The sequence below is a fragment of the Hypanus sabinus genome, chromosome X1 (assembly GCF_030144855.1).
Source record: "Hypanus sabinus isolate sHypSab1 chromosome X1, sHypSab1.hap1, whole genome shotgun sequence".
NCBI classification, from domain to species: Eukaryota; Metazoa; Chordata; class Chondrichthyes; order Myliobatiformes; family Dasyatidae; genus Hypanus; species Hypanus sabinus.
In genome coordinates this window covers 40,714,012-40,730,735 of record NC_082738.1, presented here as the reverse complement: position 1 = coordinate 40,730,735, position 16,724 = coordinate 40,714,012, and the positions used below count along the sequence as shown (strand labels likewise).

Below are 16,724 nucleotides of genomic sequence, written 5' to 3'. Positions count from 1 at the left end.
AAGATAACTAGTTTCTAACATTCATTTCATATGACTTGTGTGAGAGACTGAAATGAAAACTCAATGCATAGCTTGTCATTCAGTGTCTGGAAAATGGAGGAAAGGATAACATTTTGGGTGGGGACCCTGATCAGAGCTATCGAATCTAATGAGTATTGTTACTGAAAAATCTCAGGTGCCTGAGAATGAACTGCTTGTGATCCTTTTTTAGTGAGGGAAAGATGCATGGACTCAGAAAATAGTTTTTTTTTCTTTTGAAATTTCTGTCTTGAACAACTGAAATTTCAATGGAAGAGTTTTCGTGGTAAATTGAATATTTATGCTCAGATGTTACTTTTTGACATGCTTGACCTGAAACAGCAGTGTGGCACTATTTGTTTTCTTTCTGCAAATAGAATGCTAAAGCATTGCGAGCAAAGAAGGAAGAAGGGAACAGGGCTTTTAAAGAAGGATCATTTGACAAGGCATTTGAACTTTACACAGAAGCTCTGAAAATTGATCCAAATAACATCAAAACTAATGCTAAATTGTACTGTAATCGGGGCACAGTAGGCTCCAAGGTAAGTTTCTTGTTATTTTTGTTATTTGTTACAAGCGTAAAGTTCACTGAAACAGCTGTGCAAGTAGACAGTGTGGTGAAGACAACATTTAGCATACGTACCTTTATCAGGAAGGCAATTAAGTTATGGAGTAGGGCCATAATGATTCAGTTAAGTAAAACATTGGTGAGACCACACTTTGAGTATTGTGCACAGTTTTGGTCACCCTGTTATAGGAAAGACATTGCCAAGCTGGGGAGGGTACAGAAGAGATTTACAAGGATGATGTCAGGAATAGAGGGCCTGAGTCATAGGGGAAGGCTGTCCATCTAGATCTTTACTCTTTGGAGGGGTGACCTCATAGAAGTTTATAATATTATGAGAGGTAGGTATAAGGTAAACATTCATAGTCTTTCCCAGGGTCAGAGAGTTAAAAACCAGAGGCTACAGATTCAAGATAAGAGGGGTGAGATTTAAAAGAGACCTTCTTTACGCAGAGGTAGAGAGTACCTGAAGTAAAATGCCGGAAGAAGTTGTAGTGGGTATAAATAGAACATCTAAGAGGCTTTAGGATAGGTATGTGGAGGGGAAGGGCTTGGAGGGTTGTAGGACAAATGTGGGCAACTGGGACTAGCAGAAAGGATGCTGTGGTTGGCATGGACCAGTTGGGCCAAAGGACTTCTTTCTATCCTGTATTACTCTATGACTAGTAGTCATAAGGTTTGGGTAATTTGAATATTCTGTTGACTCGTTATTTCTCCTGGGGCTAGGTAAATCTCACAGACCAAATTAATTCCAAAGGCTGGGTTAGGTGATGATAGCTATTCTGGTGAAATGCAGGGTGAGAGGGGGGTAAGCTAGCTGGCATAAGTTTAGGAAGGAGGGGAGAAGGGGTATGAAAATTGAATGAAATTACTGCTTGAATCAATATCCAGTAATCTTAGTACATCAAGTGAGGACATGATTGGAGTTTGCCCTTCCCCTTTTACCACATCCTTGGATACCACCCACTGAATATGCTAGTGATCCGAACGATAGAATCAATTTGTGACTCGATGCTTACAGGATAGAATAGGGAAGGTTAAAAGGGACAAAAGAATCAGCTGTAAGCAATAAGTAAACAGTAATGTTCTCTTTAAATATGAGAAAAATATTACACTTCACTGAAACCTGACATGACTTTATATTGCCATTATTACTACTGTTGTTACATACCTGCAACTATGATAAAATCATTGCACAAGTTTAAAGGGGATCTTCAAGTTAATTTGAATTACATTATCAGTAATGAAATTCCAATTATAGAATATTACAAATGGCTTTCTGATTAAACAAAGTTTGTTTGTGTGATCTGAACATTCATAAATGCAGCACTGAAGTAAAGGACAGTAGAAGCAAGGTCTGAAGTACAGGCAGAAGAAGACTGATTTTGGTAAGCAAGCTGTGAAAGGTTACCACAGATGACTGGAATTAGGAGTTGAGATTGTGAACAAACTAGTTATGATTTTAAATGATGATGCATCTTTTGAGAGGCTGGCATTTTGTTGTTCCTAACATCTACAGTCAAAAGTCCATGATATGGTTGAAGAAACACCGTTGTAACAAATAAAATATGGTTTATGAAAAACATGCTTAAAAAGTTATTAAGAAATACTAAATTTGTTGGTTGTTGTGTGTTTTATAGCTCAATAAGATGCAGCAAGCAATAGAAGACTGCACAAATGCAATAAAACTTGATGACACGTATATCAAGGCTTACATGAGACGGGCACAGTGGTGAGCAGCATGTTTGGGTTGAATTTCAGCTTTTCATTGTGTCCGAATGTGCATTTGGTTTGACCTATGGCATCACTAGGAATTGGATTGAAACTTTGAATTTCACGAAGCACTTACAGGCTGCTGTCAGACTTTGGCTGTCACTCTAGTTCTGGACAGGAGTTTGAAGAAAATATTGGGATAGAAATTGTTCCCATGTTGCTGCTATCAAATGTACATTAAAATGGCAGCTGCATGTTATATTCCACTTTAAGGTCAATGCAATGGCAGTGTAGAACCCTCTTATCAGGACGATAATATCTCACTCAGAGATTATGTTGTTCTTAAGTGCCATTGAGTCGTCATCGACTCATGGCAACCCTATGGATAGTGTAGTCCATTGGGTTTTCGTGGCAAGAAATGCAAGATTGCCAGGCCTTTTGCGCAGACACTGCTGCTACTCAGGTTGGAACCCGGCCGCATTTGAACTCAGGACCAACCAACTTATTTTGATTTGGGGGATTTTTGTGTCCATGTGATGAGAGAGGCAGCTACTCTTGTTTTAACATCATAGACCTGAATTCCTTGAACTGACTCCAAAATTCCAGTTTATGTTTAATCCTATGGCTAGTCTTGAACCAGTGGCCCTCTCACACAGTCAGACATACAAATGACTGCCATAGGTTCCTGTTGGTGTAGCTGCAATTGATTGAGAATATGCAAGTAAATGTTGGTTTTAAAAAGACACATTTTGTATCTGACAAATTGTTCATGTTAACTTGTTTACTGTTTTTTATTTTTATACCTTTTGTAGTTATATGGATACAGAACAATATGAAGAGGCTGTAAGAGATTATGAGAAAATATACCAAACGGAAAAAACAAAAGGTAAACTAGTAAATCCTCTCAGTGGGTGTTTATTATCAGATCATTTTGATGTAAGGGTTAGTTTAGTGGGGGGGGGGGGTTCGCTCAATAACAGAAATTTTGAGTCTTTTTTTCTATGAATTGTTAGGAGATGTGGTTCTGTTTTTCTCTTTATATTAGCTTAATACCATATATGATTTTGACAGGGTATATTCCTCTCTTTGTTTTGTACTATTATTGACATATGTATTTGAGATAACCTCTCCTCTGACTTGTATTTACCCTTATTCTTTTAAATCAATAAAAAAAGATTGAAAATGAACTCCATCTGCCACTTCTCAGCCCAGTTTTGCATCCTATCAATGTCCCACTGTAACCTCTGACAGCCCTCCAACTATCCACAACACCTCCAACCATCAGCAAACTTTCTAACCCATCCATCCACTTGCTCATCCAGGTCATTTATAAAAATCACAAAGAGTAGGGGTCCCAGAACAGTCACCGACCTCCATGCAGAATATGACCCTTCTACAACCACTCTTTGCCTTCTGTGGGCACGCCAGTTCTGGATCCACAAAGCAATGTCCCCTTGGATCCCATGCCTCCTTACTTTCTCAATAAGCTTCACATGGGGTACCTTATCAAATGCCTTGCTAAAATCCATATACACTACACCTCCTGCTCTACCTTCATCAATGTGTTTAGTCTCATCCTCAAAAAATTCAATCAGGCTCGTAAGGCACGAGCTGGCCTTAACAAAGCCATGCTGAGTACTCCTAATCATATACCTCTCCAAATGTTCATAAATCCTGCCTCTCAGTATCTTCTCTGTCAACTTATCAACCACTGAGATAAGACTCACTGGTCTATAATTTCCTAGGCTATCTCTACTCCCTTTCTTGAATAAGAGAACAACATCCGCAATCCTCCGGAATCTCTCCCGTCCCCATTGATGATGCAGAGATCATCGCCAGAGGCTCAGCAATCTCCGCCCTCGCCTCCCACAGTAGCCTGGGGTACATTTCATCCAGTCTACCGACTTATCCAACTTGATGCTTTCCAAAAGCTCCAGCACATCCTCATTCTTAATATCTACATGCTCAAGCTTTTCAGTCTGCTGCAAGTTATCACTACAATCACTAAGATCCTTTTCCATAGTGAATACTCAAGTAAAATATTAAGTACCTCTGCTATTTCCTCTGGTTCCATACACACTTTAACACTGTCACACTTGATAGGTCCTATTCTTTTACATCTTATCCTCTTGTTGTTCACATGCTTGTAAGATGCCTTGGGGTTTTCCTTAATTCTGCCCGCCAAGAACTTCTCATGGCCCCTTCTGGCACTCCTAATTTCCTTCTTAAAGTAGCCTTATAATCCTCTAGATCTCTAACATTACCTAGCTCTCTGAACCTTTTGTGAGCTTTTTTCTTCTTGACTAGATTTATTACAGCCTTTGTACACCATGGTTCCTGTACCCTACCATAATTTCCTTGTCTCATTGGAACGTACCTATGCAGAACTCTACACAAATATCCCTGAATATTTGCCACATTTCTTCTGTTCTTTTCCCTGAGAACATCTGTTTCCAATTTAAGCCTCCAATTTCCTGCCTGATAGCCTCATAATTCCCCTTACTCCAATTAAACGCTTTTCTAACTTGTCTGTTCCTATCTCTCTCCACTGTTATTGTAAAGGAGATAGAATTATGATCACTGTCTCCAAAATGCTCTCCCACTGAGAGATTTGACACCTGACCAGGTTCATTTCCCAATACCAAATCAAGTACAGCCTCTCCTCTTGTAGGCTTATCTACATATTGTGTCAAGAAACCTCCCTGAACACACCTAACAAACTCCACCCCATCTAAACCCCTTGCTCTAGGGAAGATGCCAATCGATATTTGGGGAATTAAAATCTCCCATCACAACAACTCTGTTATCATTACACCTTTCCAGGATCCGTTTCCCTATCTGCTTCTCGATATCACTGTTACTATTAGGCTGCCTAAAAAAACACCCAGTAAAGTTATTGACCCCTTCCTGTTTCTAACCTCCACCCACAGAGACTCTGTAGACAATCCCTCCATGGTGTTGAGCTTTTCTGCAGCTGTGACACTATCTTTGATCAACAGTGCCACGCCTCCACCTCTTTTGCCTCCCTCCCTGTCCTTTCTGAAACATCTAAAACCCGGCACTCGAAGTAACCAGTCCTGTCTCAGAGCCATCCGGGTCTCTGTAAATGGCCACAACATCGTATCTCCAAGTACTGATCCACACTCTAAGCTCATCCGCTTTGTTCACAACACTCCTTGCATTAAAATAGACACATCAAGCCTTCTGTCTGAGCGTGTCCCTTGCCTATCGCCTGCCTATCCTCCCTCTCGCACTGTCTGCAAGCTTTCACTATTTGTGAGATAACCTCCTCTTCCCCAGTAGCCTTAGCAAACCTCCCTGCCAGGATATTGGTTCCCCTGGGATTCAAGTGCAACCCGTCCATTTTGTGCAGATCGCACCTGCCCCAAAAGAGGTCCCAATGATCCAGAAATCTGAATCCCTGCCCCCTGCTCCAATCCCTCAGCCATGCATTTATCCTCCTCATCCTATTCCTACTCTCACTGTCACGTTGCACAAGCAGTAATCCCGAGATTACTACCTTTGTGGTCCTGCTTCTCAACTTCCTTTCTAACTCCCTGTAGTTTTTTTCAGGACATCTTCCCTTTTCCTACCTATGTCATTGGTACCACGACCTCTGGCTGTTCTCCCTCCCACTGCAGGATATCTTGGACTCGATCCAAAACATCCCGGACCCTGGCACCCGGGAAGCAAACTACCATCCAAGTTTCTTTCCTGTGTCCACAGAATCGCCTGTCTGATCCCCTGACTGTAGAGTCCCCTATCACTGCTGCCTTCCTCTTCCCTTCCCTACCCTTCTGAGTCACAAGGCCAGACTCTGCCAGAAGCACGGCCACTGCTGCCTCCCCCAGGTAGGCTGTTCCCCCCCCCCCCCCCCCCCCCCACCAACAGTACTTATTGTCAAGTACTCCTAAAACGGGCACTGAGTGGGGTTTAATGGACTCAATGCCTTGCATTGAGATTTTCTTTGAAAGTTCCATAACTGCAAAATTTTCTCTGGCAGTTGAAATTTTTTCATTTCTGTATTAGCTAATTTTGCTCTAAATTTTAATAGCTTTATGAAATTCCATTACCAAACTTTAATATAATGCAGAAGGATCTGCAACTTAAGCTCTTCAATTTCTTTATCTCTAAAATTGGCTTATGGGTTCTGTTGAGTATATAAAAAGATTTTTTTAACTTGTAAAATAATCTTTTAACTTCAAGTCCATTGAGTGTCACGGGATGCTTTCTGATGTGAGAGGCAATTTAGTTTGTGTAAAAAGAGCCTCCAGTCCTCTATCACTGAATCACAAGGACCAATCTATTTTTATTTCCATTGACCTAGTCAAGCCAATTCCATATGTTAATTATGCTGTGTGAGGAGCATCCTGATGTCAATTTTAAATTTCTTTCAGTAATCTGTATTTATGCTCATAATTTTCAGAATAGTATTGGTGAGTTATAATAGGTTTTATCACAAACGGCAGCGTGTCACCCAGACATTACCTTGACCATGAATAGCTAAATTTTGTAGTGTATTTCACTATTGTTAGCCTATAAGTCTTATTATAAATTCTGCAAAACTAGATCTTTGGTGTATCTGGAATTTGAGCTTTTTAATTTGAATTCTTTTAACTCTAAAATTGGTTTTAAACTGTTGCGAATGTAAAAGTAGGTTAAAAATATCTACTGCGTCCAGTGCTCCCGGTGCGGCCTTTTATATATTGGTGAGACCCGACGCAGACTGGGAGACCATTTCGCTGAACACCTGCGCTCTGTCCGCCAGAGAAAGCAGGATCTCCCAGTGGCCATACATTTTAATTCCAAGTCCCATTCCCATTCTGATATGTCTATCCATGGCCTCCTCTACTGTCAAGATGAAGCCACACTCATGTTGGAGAAACAACACTTTATATTCTGTCTGGGTAGCCTCCAAACTGATGGCATGAACATTGATTTCTCTAACTTCTGTTAATGCCCCTCCTCCCCTTCTTACCCCATTCCTGATTTATTTATTCCCCCCTCCCTTTTTTCTCTCTCTGCCCATCACTCTTTGCCTGTTCTCCATCTCCCTCTGGTGCTCCCCTCCCCCTTTCTTTCTCCCGAGGCCTCCCGTCCCATGATCATTTCCCTTCTCCAGCTGTGTATCCCTTTTACCAATCACCTTTCCAGCTCTTAGCTTCACCCCTCCCCCTCCTGTCTTCTCCTATCATTTCGGATATCCCCCTCTCAAATCTCTTACTGTCTTTTCTTTCAGTTAGTCCTGACGTAGGGTCTTGGCCCAAAACTTCAACAGTGCTTCTCCCTATAGATGCTGCCTGGCCTGCTGTGTTCCACCAGCATTTTGTGTGTGTGTTGCTTGCATTTCCAGCATCAGCAGGTTTCCTCGTGTTTGCATTTTAAAAAAAATCTGGCTGTCTTTATTTGTGCTTGCAATAAGAGAATTTTAGTACAGTGAGAATGACTTTAAAATGGCTTTAAACTCCCTTGCAATGCACAAAATGCTGGAGGAACTCAGCAGGCCAGCTAGCATCCATGGAAAAGAATAAACAGTCAACATTTTGGGCTGAGACTCTTCTTCAGAACTGCCCAGGCTCTGCACTGTCATAAGAGTACGAGTTTTCATAGAGTATTAATAAATATTTTTTATGGTTAGGTTTTTGTTTATGATACTGCAGCAATCTATTCCCCTGGACTTCAATCACTTCAATTTAAAATTTACTGTGACATAGTATTTCAGCACTTCAAGTGAATATCGAGGAAGCATATTTGAAGATTCCAGATTTTGGGCCTGACTTTGGCTGCATCTTGTTACAATGTCTTACTTTTAAAATAATGATGACTGAAGATTTAGATAACAAATATGAAGAAAGAACTATTAAGTCTTAACTTTCATCTTGAAGATGAAACGAAAGCATAAAATGTTAGATGTATAGAGTAGTGGTGCTTGAGTCCTGGGGAAGAAAGAGATGATTACTTTTGCGTGTAGATCCTTCACATACAAGTATTTTATGTATGTGGAAAATCATAAGATGAAAAGAGGGAGGAAGAAATCACAGCCTCAGTAATGTAGAAGAGTTAATAGAATGAATTAATTGCTTAATAATAATCTCAGTGGTACTTGGAAAACAATTTGGGGGAACAAAATGAAGAGTTTAAGATTAAAAATACATGGGAAATCTCACAAGAAAGAAAATATATCTGTAAAGGAAGGAGACCCTGGGAAAAAATTATGCCTAATACTTCAAGCTTAATGATGAAAATTCCTAGTAACTAGACTGTCTGTTGGCGGAGCATACTCCAAAATGCCCAGAGAGCCTTAATTTTGTGTTTTCTTTTCCATAGAACATAAGCAGCTTCTTAAGAATGCTCAGCTTGAATTGAAAAAGAGCAAACGAAAAGATTATTACAAAATTCTTGGTGTTGACAAAACTGCTTCAGAAGATGAAATTAAGAAAGCCTATAGGAAGAGAGCACTAATGCATCACCCAGGTAAGGCAGGGTTGTGTATATTGTCCCAACAGTTGCCTATAAACTAAGTTCATTGGATGTTCAGTGTTTTTTGAGCACAGTTAAGCATGATTTTCCTGCATCTTCTATCGTTTGTGCGTCTCCTACATTCTTTGCGTTGATGCTTAAGATGTTAACACCTACAAGCTTTTTAGTTATTTCCTGCACCTCATGCCTAGCAAAGAACTTTCAATGCCATCTAACGTATTTCAAAAGTGGAGAGGTGTGATTACTTGCAGAGCTTTAAAACATTATGAGGGGGCCACATAAGACAAATAGTCAAATTGTTTTTCCCACAGCAGGGCACCGGTTTAAGGTAAGAGGGGAGAAATTTAAAGGAACTCTGAGACTTAATTTTTTTCCAGAGAGTGAGAGAGTGAATATCTGGAACAAGCTGCCAGAGGCTGTGGTAGGAGCAGATACGATTACAGCATTTAAAAGCTGTTTGGATAAGTACCTGGATCGGAAAAGGAAATCGGGAAACGGGCCTATTGCAGGCAAGATGAGATTAGTGTAGCTAAGTGTCACTGTTGGCAGGGACAAGAGGGAATTCAAACTGATTTATTATTGTCACGTACTGAGGAACAGTGAAAAGCTTATCTTACACACTGTTCATACAGATCAAACCATCAGACAGTGTACTGAGGTAGTGCAAGGTAAAACAATAACAGAATGCAATATAAACCATAACAACTACAGAAAAAGTACCACGTAGGTAAACAATAAGATGCAAGATTATAACTAGTTAGATTGTGAGGGCAAGAGTCCCATCTTGCTGTACTAGAGAACATCCAATAATCTTAGAACAGAAAGGTAGTCTTACAACAGTGGACTAGAAATTCCAGTTTCTGATCTGTATGTGTCTTTTAAGTTTGTCTGATGCTTTATATGTGTAGGAATTGATTGTATTTGGCTGCCACCTAGTGTAATATTTGAAAATTCCCCTTGTACATTTGAGTTGAAATTGATTGAATTCACAATTGTATAAATATGTTTTATTAGCTAGAAAATAGGGTAAATTAATATATCCCGCAGATTGAAGCTGGGAGTGAGTTTTTCCTTGCTCATTTATTTTTTTATGACCCTGTTGCTTTATTTTGTCAATGTTATGCTATAATCACTCTGTTCTTTCACGGCATTGATGGAGTTAACAGCTCCATCCAGTGACAGAGTCAGGTTTAATATCACTGGCATATGTTGTGAAATTGGTTTTGTGGAAGCAGTACTTTGCAATACATAAAAGCTATAAATTACAATAAGAAGTGTTTGTGCATGTGTAACAGAAGGGAAGAAGCTGTGCCTGAAACGTTAAGTGTGTGTCTTCAGGTTCCTGTACTGCCTTGATGGTAACAAAGAGCAGAGGGCATGTCCTGAGTGATGGGGATCCTTAAAGATGGATGCCATCTTTTTGAGGCATCCCCTCAGTGCTGGGAAGGCTAGTGCTCATGATGGAGGAAACTGAGCTTACAACTTGCTATATACCATACAAATACTGTAGTCTGCTTTATCTGTCTCATGGTGATTTTTACCTTGAATTTTTATTAAAGATTTAGACTACCTGTGCCTCTCATAATCTTATTTGCTTCTCACCCTCAGCCTCCTTCACTCCAAGGAAAACAAGCTCTGCCTATCTAATCTCTTTATTAACTAAAGTCTTCCAGTCCAGGAAATCCTCTCTGTATTTTCCAGTATTACCCATTATTCCAATAGTGTAGTGACCAGAACTGTATACAGTGCTCCTAAATATGGCATAATCATTGTTTTGTAAAGTTGACATATTACATCCCAACTCTTATCTTCTTTGCCCCGATCTATACAGCATGCTGTATGACATATTTACCAGCCTGGGGATCTGTGTTGCCACTTCAATGGAATTATGGATTTAAACTTCTCTGTTCATCAACATTACTTAATGCCTTGGCATTTGCTATATATGTCCTACCCCTATTTGACTAAGGTTCATCACCTTGCAAATGTTGAGATTGAATTCCATCTGCCAGTGCTCTGCCCAACTTTCCATCTGATCAGTATCCTCTTATACCCTTAGACAATTTTCCTTATTATGTACAAAACTAGTTTATGCCATCCACAATCTTATTTACTATACCTCCTACCTTCACATCAAAGTTGTTTATACCGAAAACAGCCAATGACCCAGCACCAATCCCTGCAGAACATCACTAATCACGGACATTCAATCAATAAACATCTTTCTACTACCCTCAACCCCCAAATCATTAAGCCAAATTTGGATTGTTACGTGGAACTAGCAGTAATAGATGTGGAATGGGGTCAGGGAATTATTGCAAAACAAATAAGTATATTAACACTCCAAGCAGAAACATAGAAAATTAAACGAGCAATGTTAACAGCGCTGTGCATCTATAGCTCCCAAACGGTTAAACTTAGAAACAATTCTTAACAGAGTCTTACTGGAGCACAGTCTCAGAATGTCAGTTCAGAAAGTTTCAAGGAATTCACGGGGGAATTGATAGGAGAGACTTTTAGTTTCGAAGTGTAGTGAAGTGACGATCTTGAAGACGGAGATTCAAAATACAGTGAAGAAGCGAGTCTCGCAGAGATACGTCAGAAACGGTCACTGTACCTTTCCGAAGGCGATTCGGCAGACACACAGTACCTCTCGAACGCTGATCTCACAAAGTGGCCACTGTACCTTTACAGTGGAAGCGAGTTCACGATGTGGTCTGTTTCGAAGAGTCCACAAAAAGTGAGAATTTTACCACGTAACTGACAGGAGAAGTCCCTCTTCTAGGACTGGTCACCACACACCCGAGACTTCGCAGGGGTTTACCAAAGTGGGTGCCAAAAATCCACATTTGGATTATGAAATATCAGTCACCTCCGAAATGCACAGCATTAACGACTACCCACTCCCTTTTGGGTTTGATTGTAGCTTGCACTCTTCACTCTCACTAGCAACTCTGCCTTCCAAACAGCAACTCACCACCAAAGTGGGTCTCTCTCAAAGTGTCTCCAGAGCAGTCTGCACAGCTGTTGGAATAGGTCATCGCATAGGTTGCTATGAGAAACAAAGTCACAGATTTCCAGTACATCACGTACTGTTCCAAGAATTGATACTGGGGTTCATAACAGGATTCAATTAGCCAGCTCATCTAGGATCTCATGTTCCTTAACCCTCTGGACCAGCCTAGTATGCAGGACTTTGTTTCTCGTTTTTTACCCCTCTCCCTCCTTTATTAAATATTTGATATGTTTCTACTCTGTGACAGCTGTTCTACAACTAAGTGTATCCATTAATTTCTCCAGTACCTTTTTTTAAACAATGCTAATTTCTTCAAGCTCATCAATTACTGTGAATTTATCACAGAACTGCAGTGATGCATCATGAAAACAGGTCTGTTGGCCTCCAGAGTCCACAGCAGATATCCATTTACACTAACCCCATGCTAATTTTATTTTATTTTCCTCACAATCCCTTCAGTTAACCTACATCTTTACTAAATTATTTACAGAAAATTTATTTCTTTTATGAAAATGAGCATGAATATTTATTTAATTCCTCTACCGTTTCTGTATTTCCCAACATAATTTCTCTTGGGTTAATTGTCACATTAGTTTGCTCTTGGAGTCTGCTTTTATGTTTATTGTTAGCCTTCTCTTGCATTCTTCTTTCCTTCTACTTAGTCCTCTTTCGCTGGTTTCGGAGATTTTCTGGCAACATAAGCTTTCTCCCATTTCTCTTGATTTACTTCTCTCTCATTCCTGAATGTGAGAATTACTCTGTGACTGGCTGCTCAGCCAAATCAGAGAGACCACAGTTCCTCTAAACTGGTGCCTGACAGCAGCCAATTTCAAAAAAGGGAGAGTCTGTATCACAGATTTTGTCAGGTCATCAGACAGACATACTTTATTGATCCCGAGGGAAATTGGGTTTCGTTTCAGTCGCACCAACCAAGAATAGTATAGAAATATAGCAATATAAAACCATAAATAATTAAATAATAAGTAAATTGTGCCAAGTGGAAATTAGTCCAGGACCAGCCTATTGGCTCAGGGTGTCTGACACTCCGAGGGAAGAGTTATAAAGTTTGATGGCCACAGGCAGGAATGACTTCCTATGACGCTCAGTGTTACATCTCAGTGGAATGAGTCTCTGGCTGAATGTACTCCTGTGCCTAACCAGTACATTATGGAGTGGATGGGAGACATTGTCCAAGATGGCATGCAACTTGGACAGCATCCTCTTTTCTAACACCAGTGTCAGAGAGTCCAGTTCCACTCCCACAACATCACTGGCCTTACAAATGAGTTTGTTGATTCTGTTGGTGTCTGCTACCCTCAGCCTGTTGCCCCAGCACACAACAGCAAACATGATAGCACTGGCCACCACAGACTCGTAGAACATCCTCAGCATCATCCGGCAGATGTTAAAAGACCTCAGTCTCCTCAGGAAATAGAGACGGCTCTGACCCTTCTTGTAGACAGCCTCAGTGTTCTTTGGCCAGTCCAGTTTATTGTCAATTCCTATCCCCAGGTATTTGTAATCCTCCACCATGTCCACACTGACCCCTTGGATGGAAACAGGGGTCACCGGTGCCTTAACCCTCCTCAGGTCCACCGCCAGCTCCTTAGTCTTTTTCACATCAAGGTAGGTCAATGCTCCACTACTGCCTGCAAAATCTAAGCTCCCTGGGCTATTTGCTCCCTTGTCATGAAGAACAACCTTCTTTTCCCTCAAGACTTGAACTAAATAATTCAAAGGACACCCACACTTAAGAAATCCAGATATATCAATGCAATTCCCTTGTAAGAATAGTGCAATCAAAATATCAGTGGTTTCACACATCATTTATGTCTGCATACAGGTTTGTTATTTGTCAATATGTGCTGAATGTGCAGTGGCCTGAGAATATATTTTAGAAGTTACAGGTCTGAATTTAAAATAAAAATCATGAAGTGAAATATACCTTATGGTTAAATGTCTCTATCTCTGTGCAGATAGGCACAGTGGTGCCAGTCCAGAGGTACAGAAAGAAGAAGAAAAGAAATTCAAAGAAGTAGGAGAAGCATTTAGTATTCTGTCAGACCCAAAAAAGAAAGCACGTTATGACAGCGGCCAGGATTTGGATGATGACGGCATGAACTCTGGTGGTGAGTGGCTCTCTGTAAAAACTACTATACAATTTCATCATGCCAGCTTGCGCAGGTAATTAGGCTGCAAATTCCTGGTACAGAACATTGCAGCCACTCAAATTTGTAAGCAAGCCAGATGCTTTTAAGGGAAAAGGCATTAAGTAGAAGCCTTCAACGGGAGAAGGGGATTATTTTTAACTGGCAGCTACCTTCAGCTTTACATGTAGTAAAGCATTGCACATTTGTTCGAGGATAGCTGCAGATATGATTAGCTGTCCCCATGTCAGTCACTGCGTTTTTGTTTTTTTTTCATTTAGTTCTGCCCTATCTGAGGCATCCAAATTCAGGACAAGTTTTTTCAGGGTAAAACTGAAAAATAATGGAATGTGGGGATCAGTGTGTGCTTGTTTGAATTAACTTTTATAATTTCTTTTTCTTGCTGCAGATTTTGATGCTAATAATATTTTCAAGGCATTTTTCGGTAGCCCAGGTGGCTTTAGTTTTGAAGGTGGGTTTTAAATATACTAAGTCTATGAATGCATGCTTTAAGTTCAAACAGCGTTTTGGTGTGTGATAGTGCACTCTATTGCCATTCACATCTATTAACCAATGGATGGGACAGTGCTACAGTGCTCCTTGTTTGGTGGAATTAAGAACTGGATCAGGCTAGGATATGATTTCCGCTCTGAATAAATAACCTGACTATATTCATAGTCAAATTTGCTATTCAGCTGAGGTAATCACACACTCTACTATAATATTATAAGAAAGATCGTGTATGCTAGAAAATAGGAGTAGATCCCTCAGCCCTGTCCCACCATTCATTATGATAATAGCTGATTTGCTCCAGATTTATCAAATCCTTGTAGCCCTGAATTCTCACTTCTGATAATCTAGAATCCCAGTAATTCACCACCTTCTGCACAAGAAATTCCCATGTCCCTCAGTTTTAAATGACTGCTCCTAGTAACCATGTTTCTTGTTCAAGTTTTTCCATCTTTTCCTCTTAGAATCTTCCGTGCTTCAATAAGATCATTGCTCGGTCTTCTAAGTTTCAGAGTAGGAGCAAGTTTTTGTTAAGATGACGGGCAAACTTTCAGCTTATTTGTCCCATTCTCCTAGAAAACTGAACAACTGTACAGTCAGCCCTCCTTATCTGCGAGTTCCGCATGCGTGAATTCAACCAACCGCAAAGCGAGAAAACCCAGAAGTTCTCTTCCAGCACTTGTTGTTCGAGCATGTACAGACTTTTTTTTCTTGTCATTATTCCCTAAACAATGCAGTATAACAACTATTTTACATAGCATTCACATTGTATTAGGTATTATAAGTAATCTAGAAATGATTTAAAGTATACGGGAGGATGTGCATAGGTTATCGTGAATCGGGATCTAAAAAAAATCGAAAGCTCTCTAAGTAAGTCGAAACAGCTACATCCGGTATTATTTAGCGTCAGTCAAACGTTTGTCTTCGTATATAGTATATATTTTACCTTTCTATGCATATAAAATACTTAAGAACATATGTTTCAGCACTGGGCTCAGGAACGGAAGTTCCCAAGTTCGATCCAGTGACTGATCGCTCCAAAGCACGTGCTCCATCCGTGCCTGGTTGATGTGGAGGATCAAAAACCCAAAACCCAATAATTAAACCACTGCGTTGATTAGTAATAATTGTAGCTTTCATCACTTCTCACTTCATCCTTTAAAATTGTTCCGATCGTTGACCGACTGTAGCCTAACAGTTTTCCAATGACCGATGGTGTTTCATCTCTTTCCGATCACTTTATGATTGCCACTTTATCTTCAAACGTGATCGTGATTATTTTCGTGAACAGAAACGCTGCAGATTCAGAAGTGCGTCACCGGGTCCTAATGTCCACCGCACTGAGACAGGTGAAATAAGTTCTGGGGTTCCGCTGGGTCCCAAGGTCCACCCGCATTGTGACAGGTTGAATAAGGGACTTGAGCATCCGTGTTTTTTGGTATCCGCGAGGGGTCCCGGAATCAATCCCTCACGGATAAGGTGGGCCAACTGTATAACATATCCATGGATAAGTTCCAACTGCTGTAATTTGAATACCTAGTTTTCCAGTGGTGCCTTGGTATACAGATAAACCCAAGATAACTTTCAAGTTACCATAACACTAGAACCAATTTAATTATGCTAAGCTTATTCACATCAGGTTCCATTAGTGAGATGCTCAATAGAGGTTTTATTTGCAGACAACTACAACACTGTAAGTTTTAATGTATGCAAAAAGATGCCGATACTAAAAATCTGAAATAATAGCACAGCTATTTCGATATTTTCTGTTTTTATTGTGTGCAAATGGTCCCTTTTACTCTTAGCATAAAAGATTCTATATTGTGCAGAAGTATGGTATTCACTTACCAAGTAATTAGATGCCCAAAATATTGATCCTGGATTCTGTGTTGAAATCCTACCATGAGTATTTTACATATAGTTAATTAATTATGGAATTTAAAAAGAACTATTTTTAGTAATCATGATCCACCAAATTGTTAAAACTTAACTGGCTCCCTCACATCCATTAGAGAAGAATCCTTGCATAGCATTTACATTGTATTAGGTATTATAAGTAATCTAGAAATGATTTAAAGTATATGGGAGGGTGTGCATAGGTTATTGTGGATCAGGATCGAAAAAAAATCGAAAGCTCTGTTACTAAGTAAGTCGAAACAGCTACATCCGGTATTATTTAATGTCAGTCAAACGTTTGTCTTAATATATAGTATATATTTTACTATATAGTAATATAGTATATATTTTGGTAATCATGATCCACCAAATTGTTAAA

General features: G+C 39.9%; 1 protein-coding gene across 1 annotated transcript in view; it reads left to right on the top strand.

Moving 5' to 3' along the window:
- dnajc7 (DnaJ (Hsp40) homolog, subfamily C, member 7) overlaps positions 1-16,724 on the top strand; it is a 49,182-nt gene that overhangs the window by 27,545 nt on the left and 4,913 nt on the right. The window contains exons 8-13 of the mRNA XM_059956441.1: positions 396-560; positions 2,224-2,315; positions 3,109-3,182; positions 8,624-8,770; positions 13,769-13,921; positions 14,349-14,411. Of these exons, the coding sequence (XP_059812424.1) occupies positions 396-560; positions 2,224-2,315; positions 3,109-3,182; positions 8,624-8,770; positions 13,769-13,921; positions 14,349-14,411 (694 nt within the window). The remainder of the gene's footprint in view (positions 1-395; positions 561-2,223; positions 2,316-3,108; positions 3,183-8,623; positions 8,771-13,768; positions 13,922-14,348; positions 14,412-16,724) is intronic.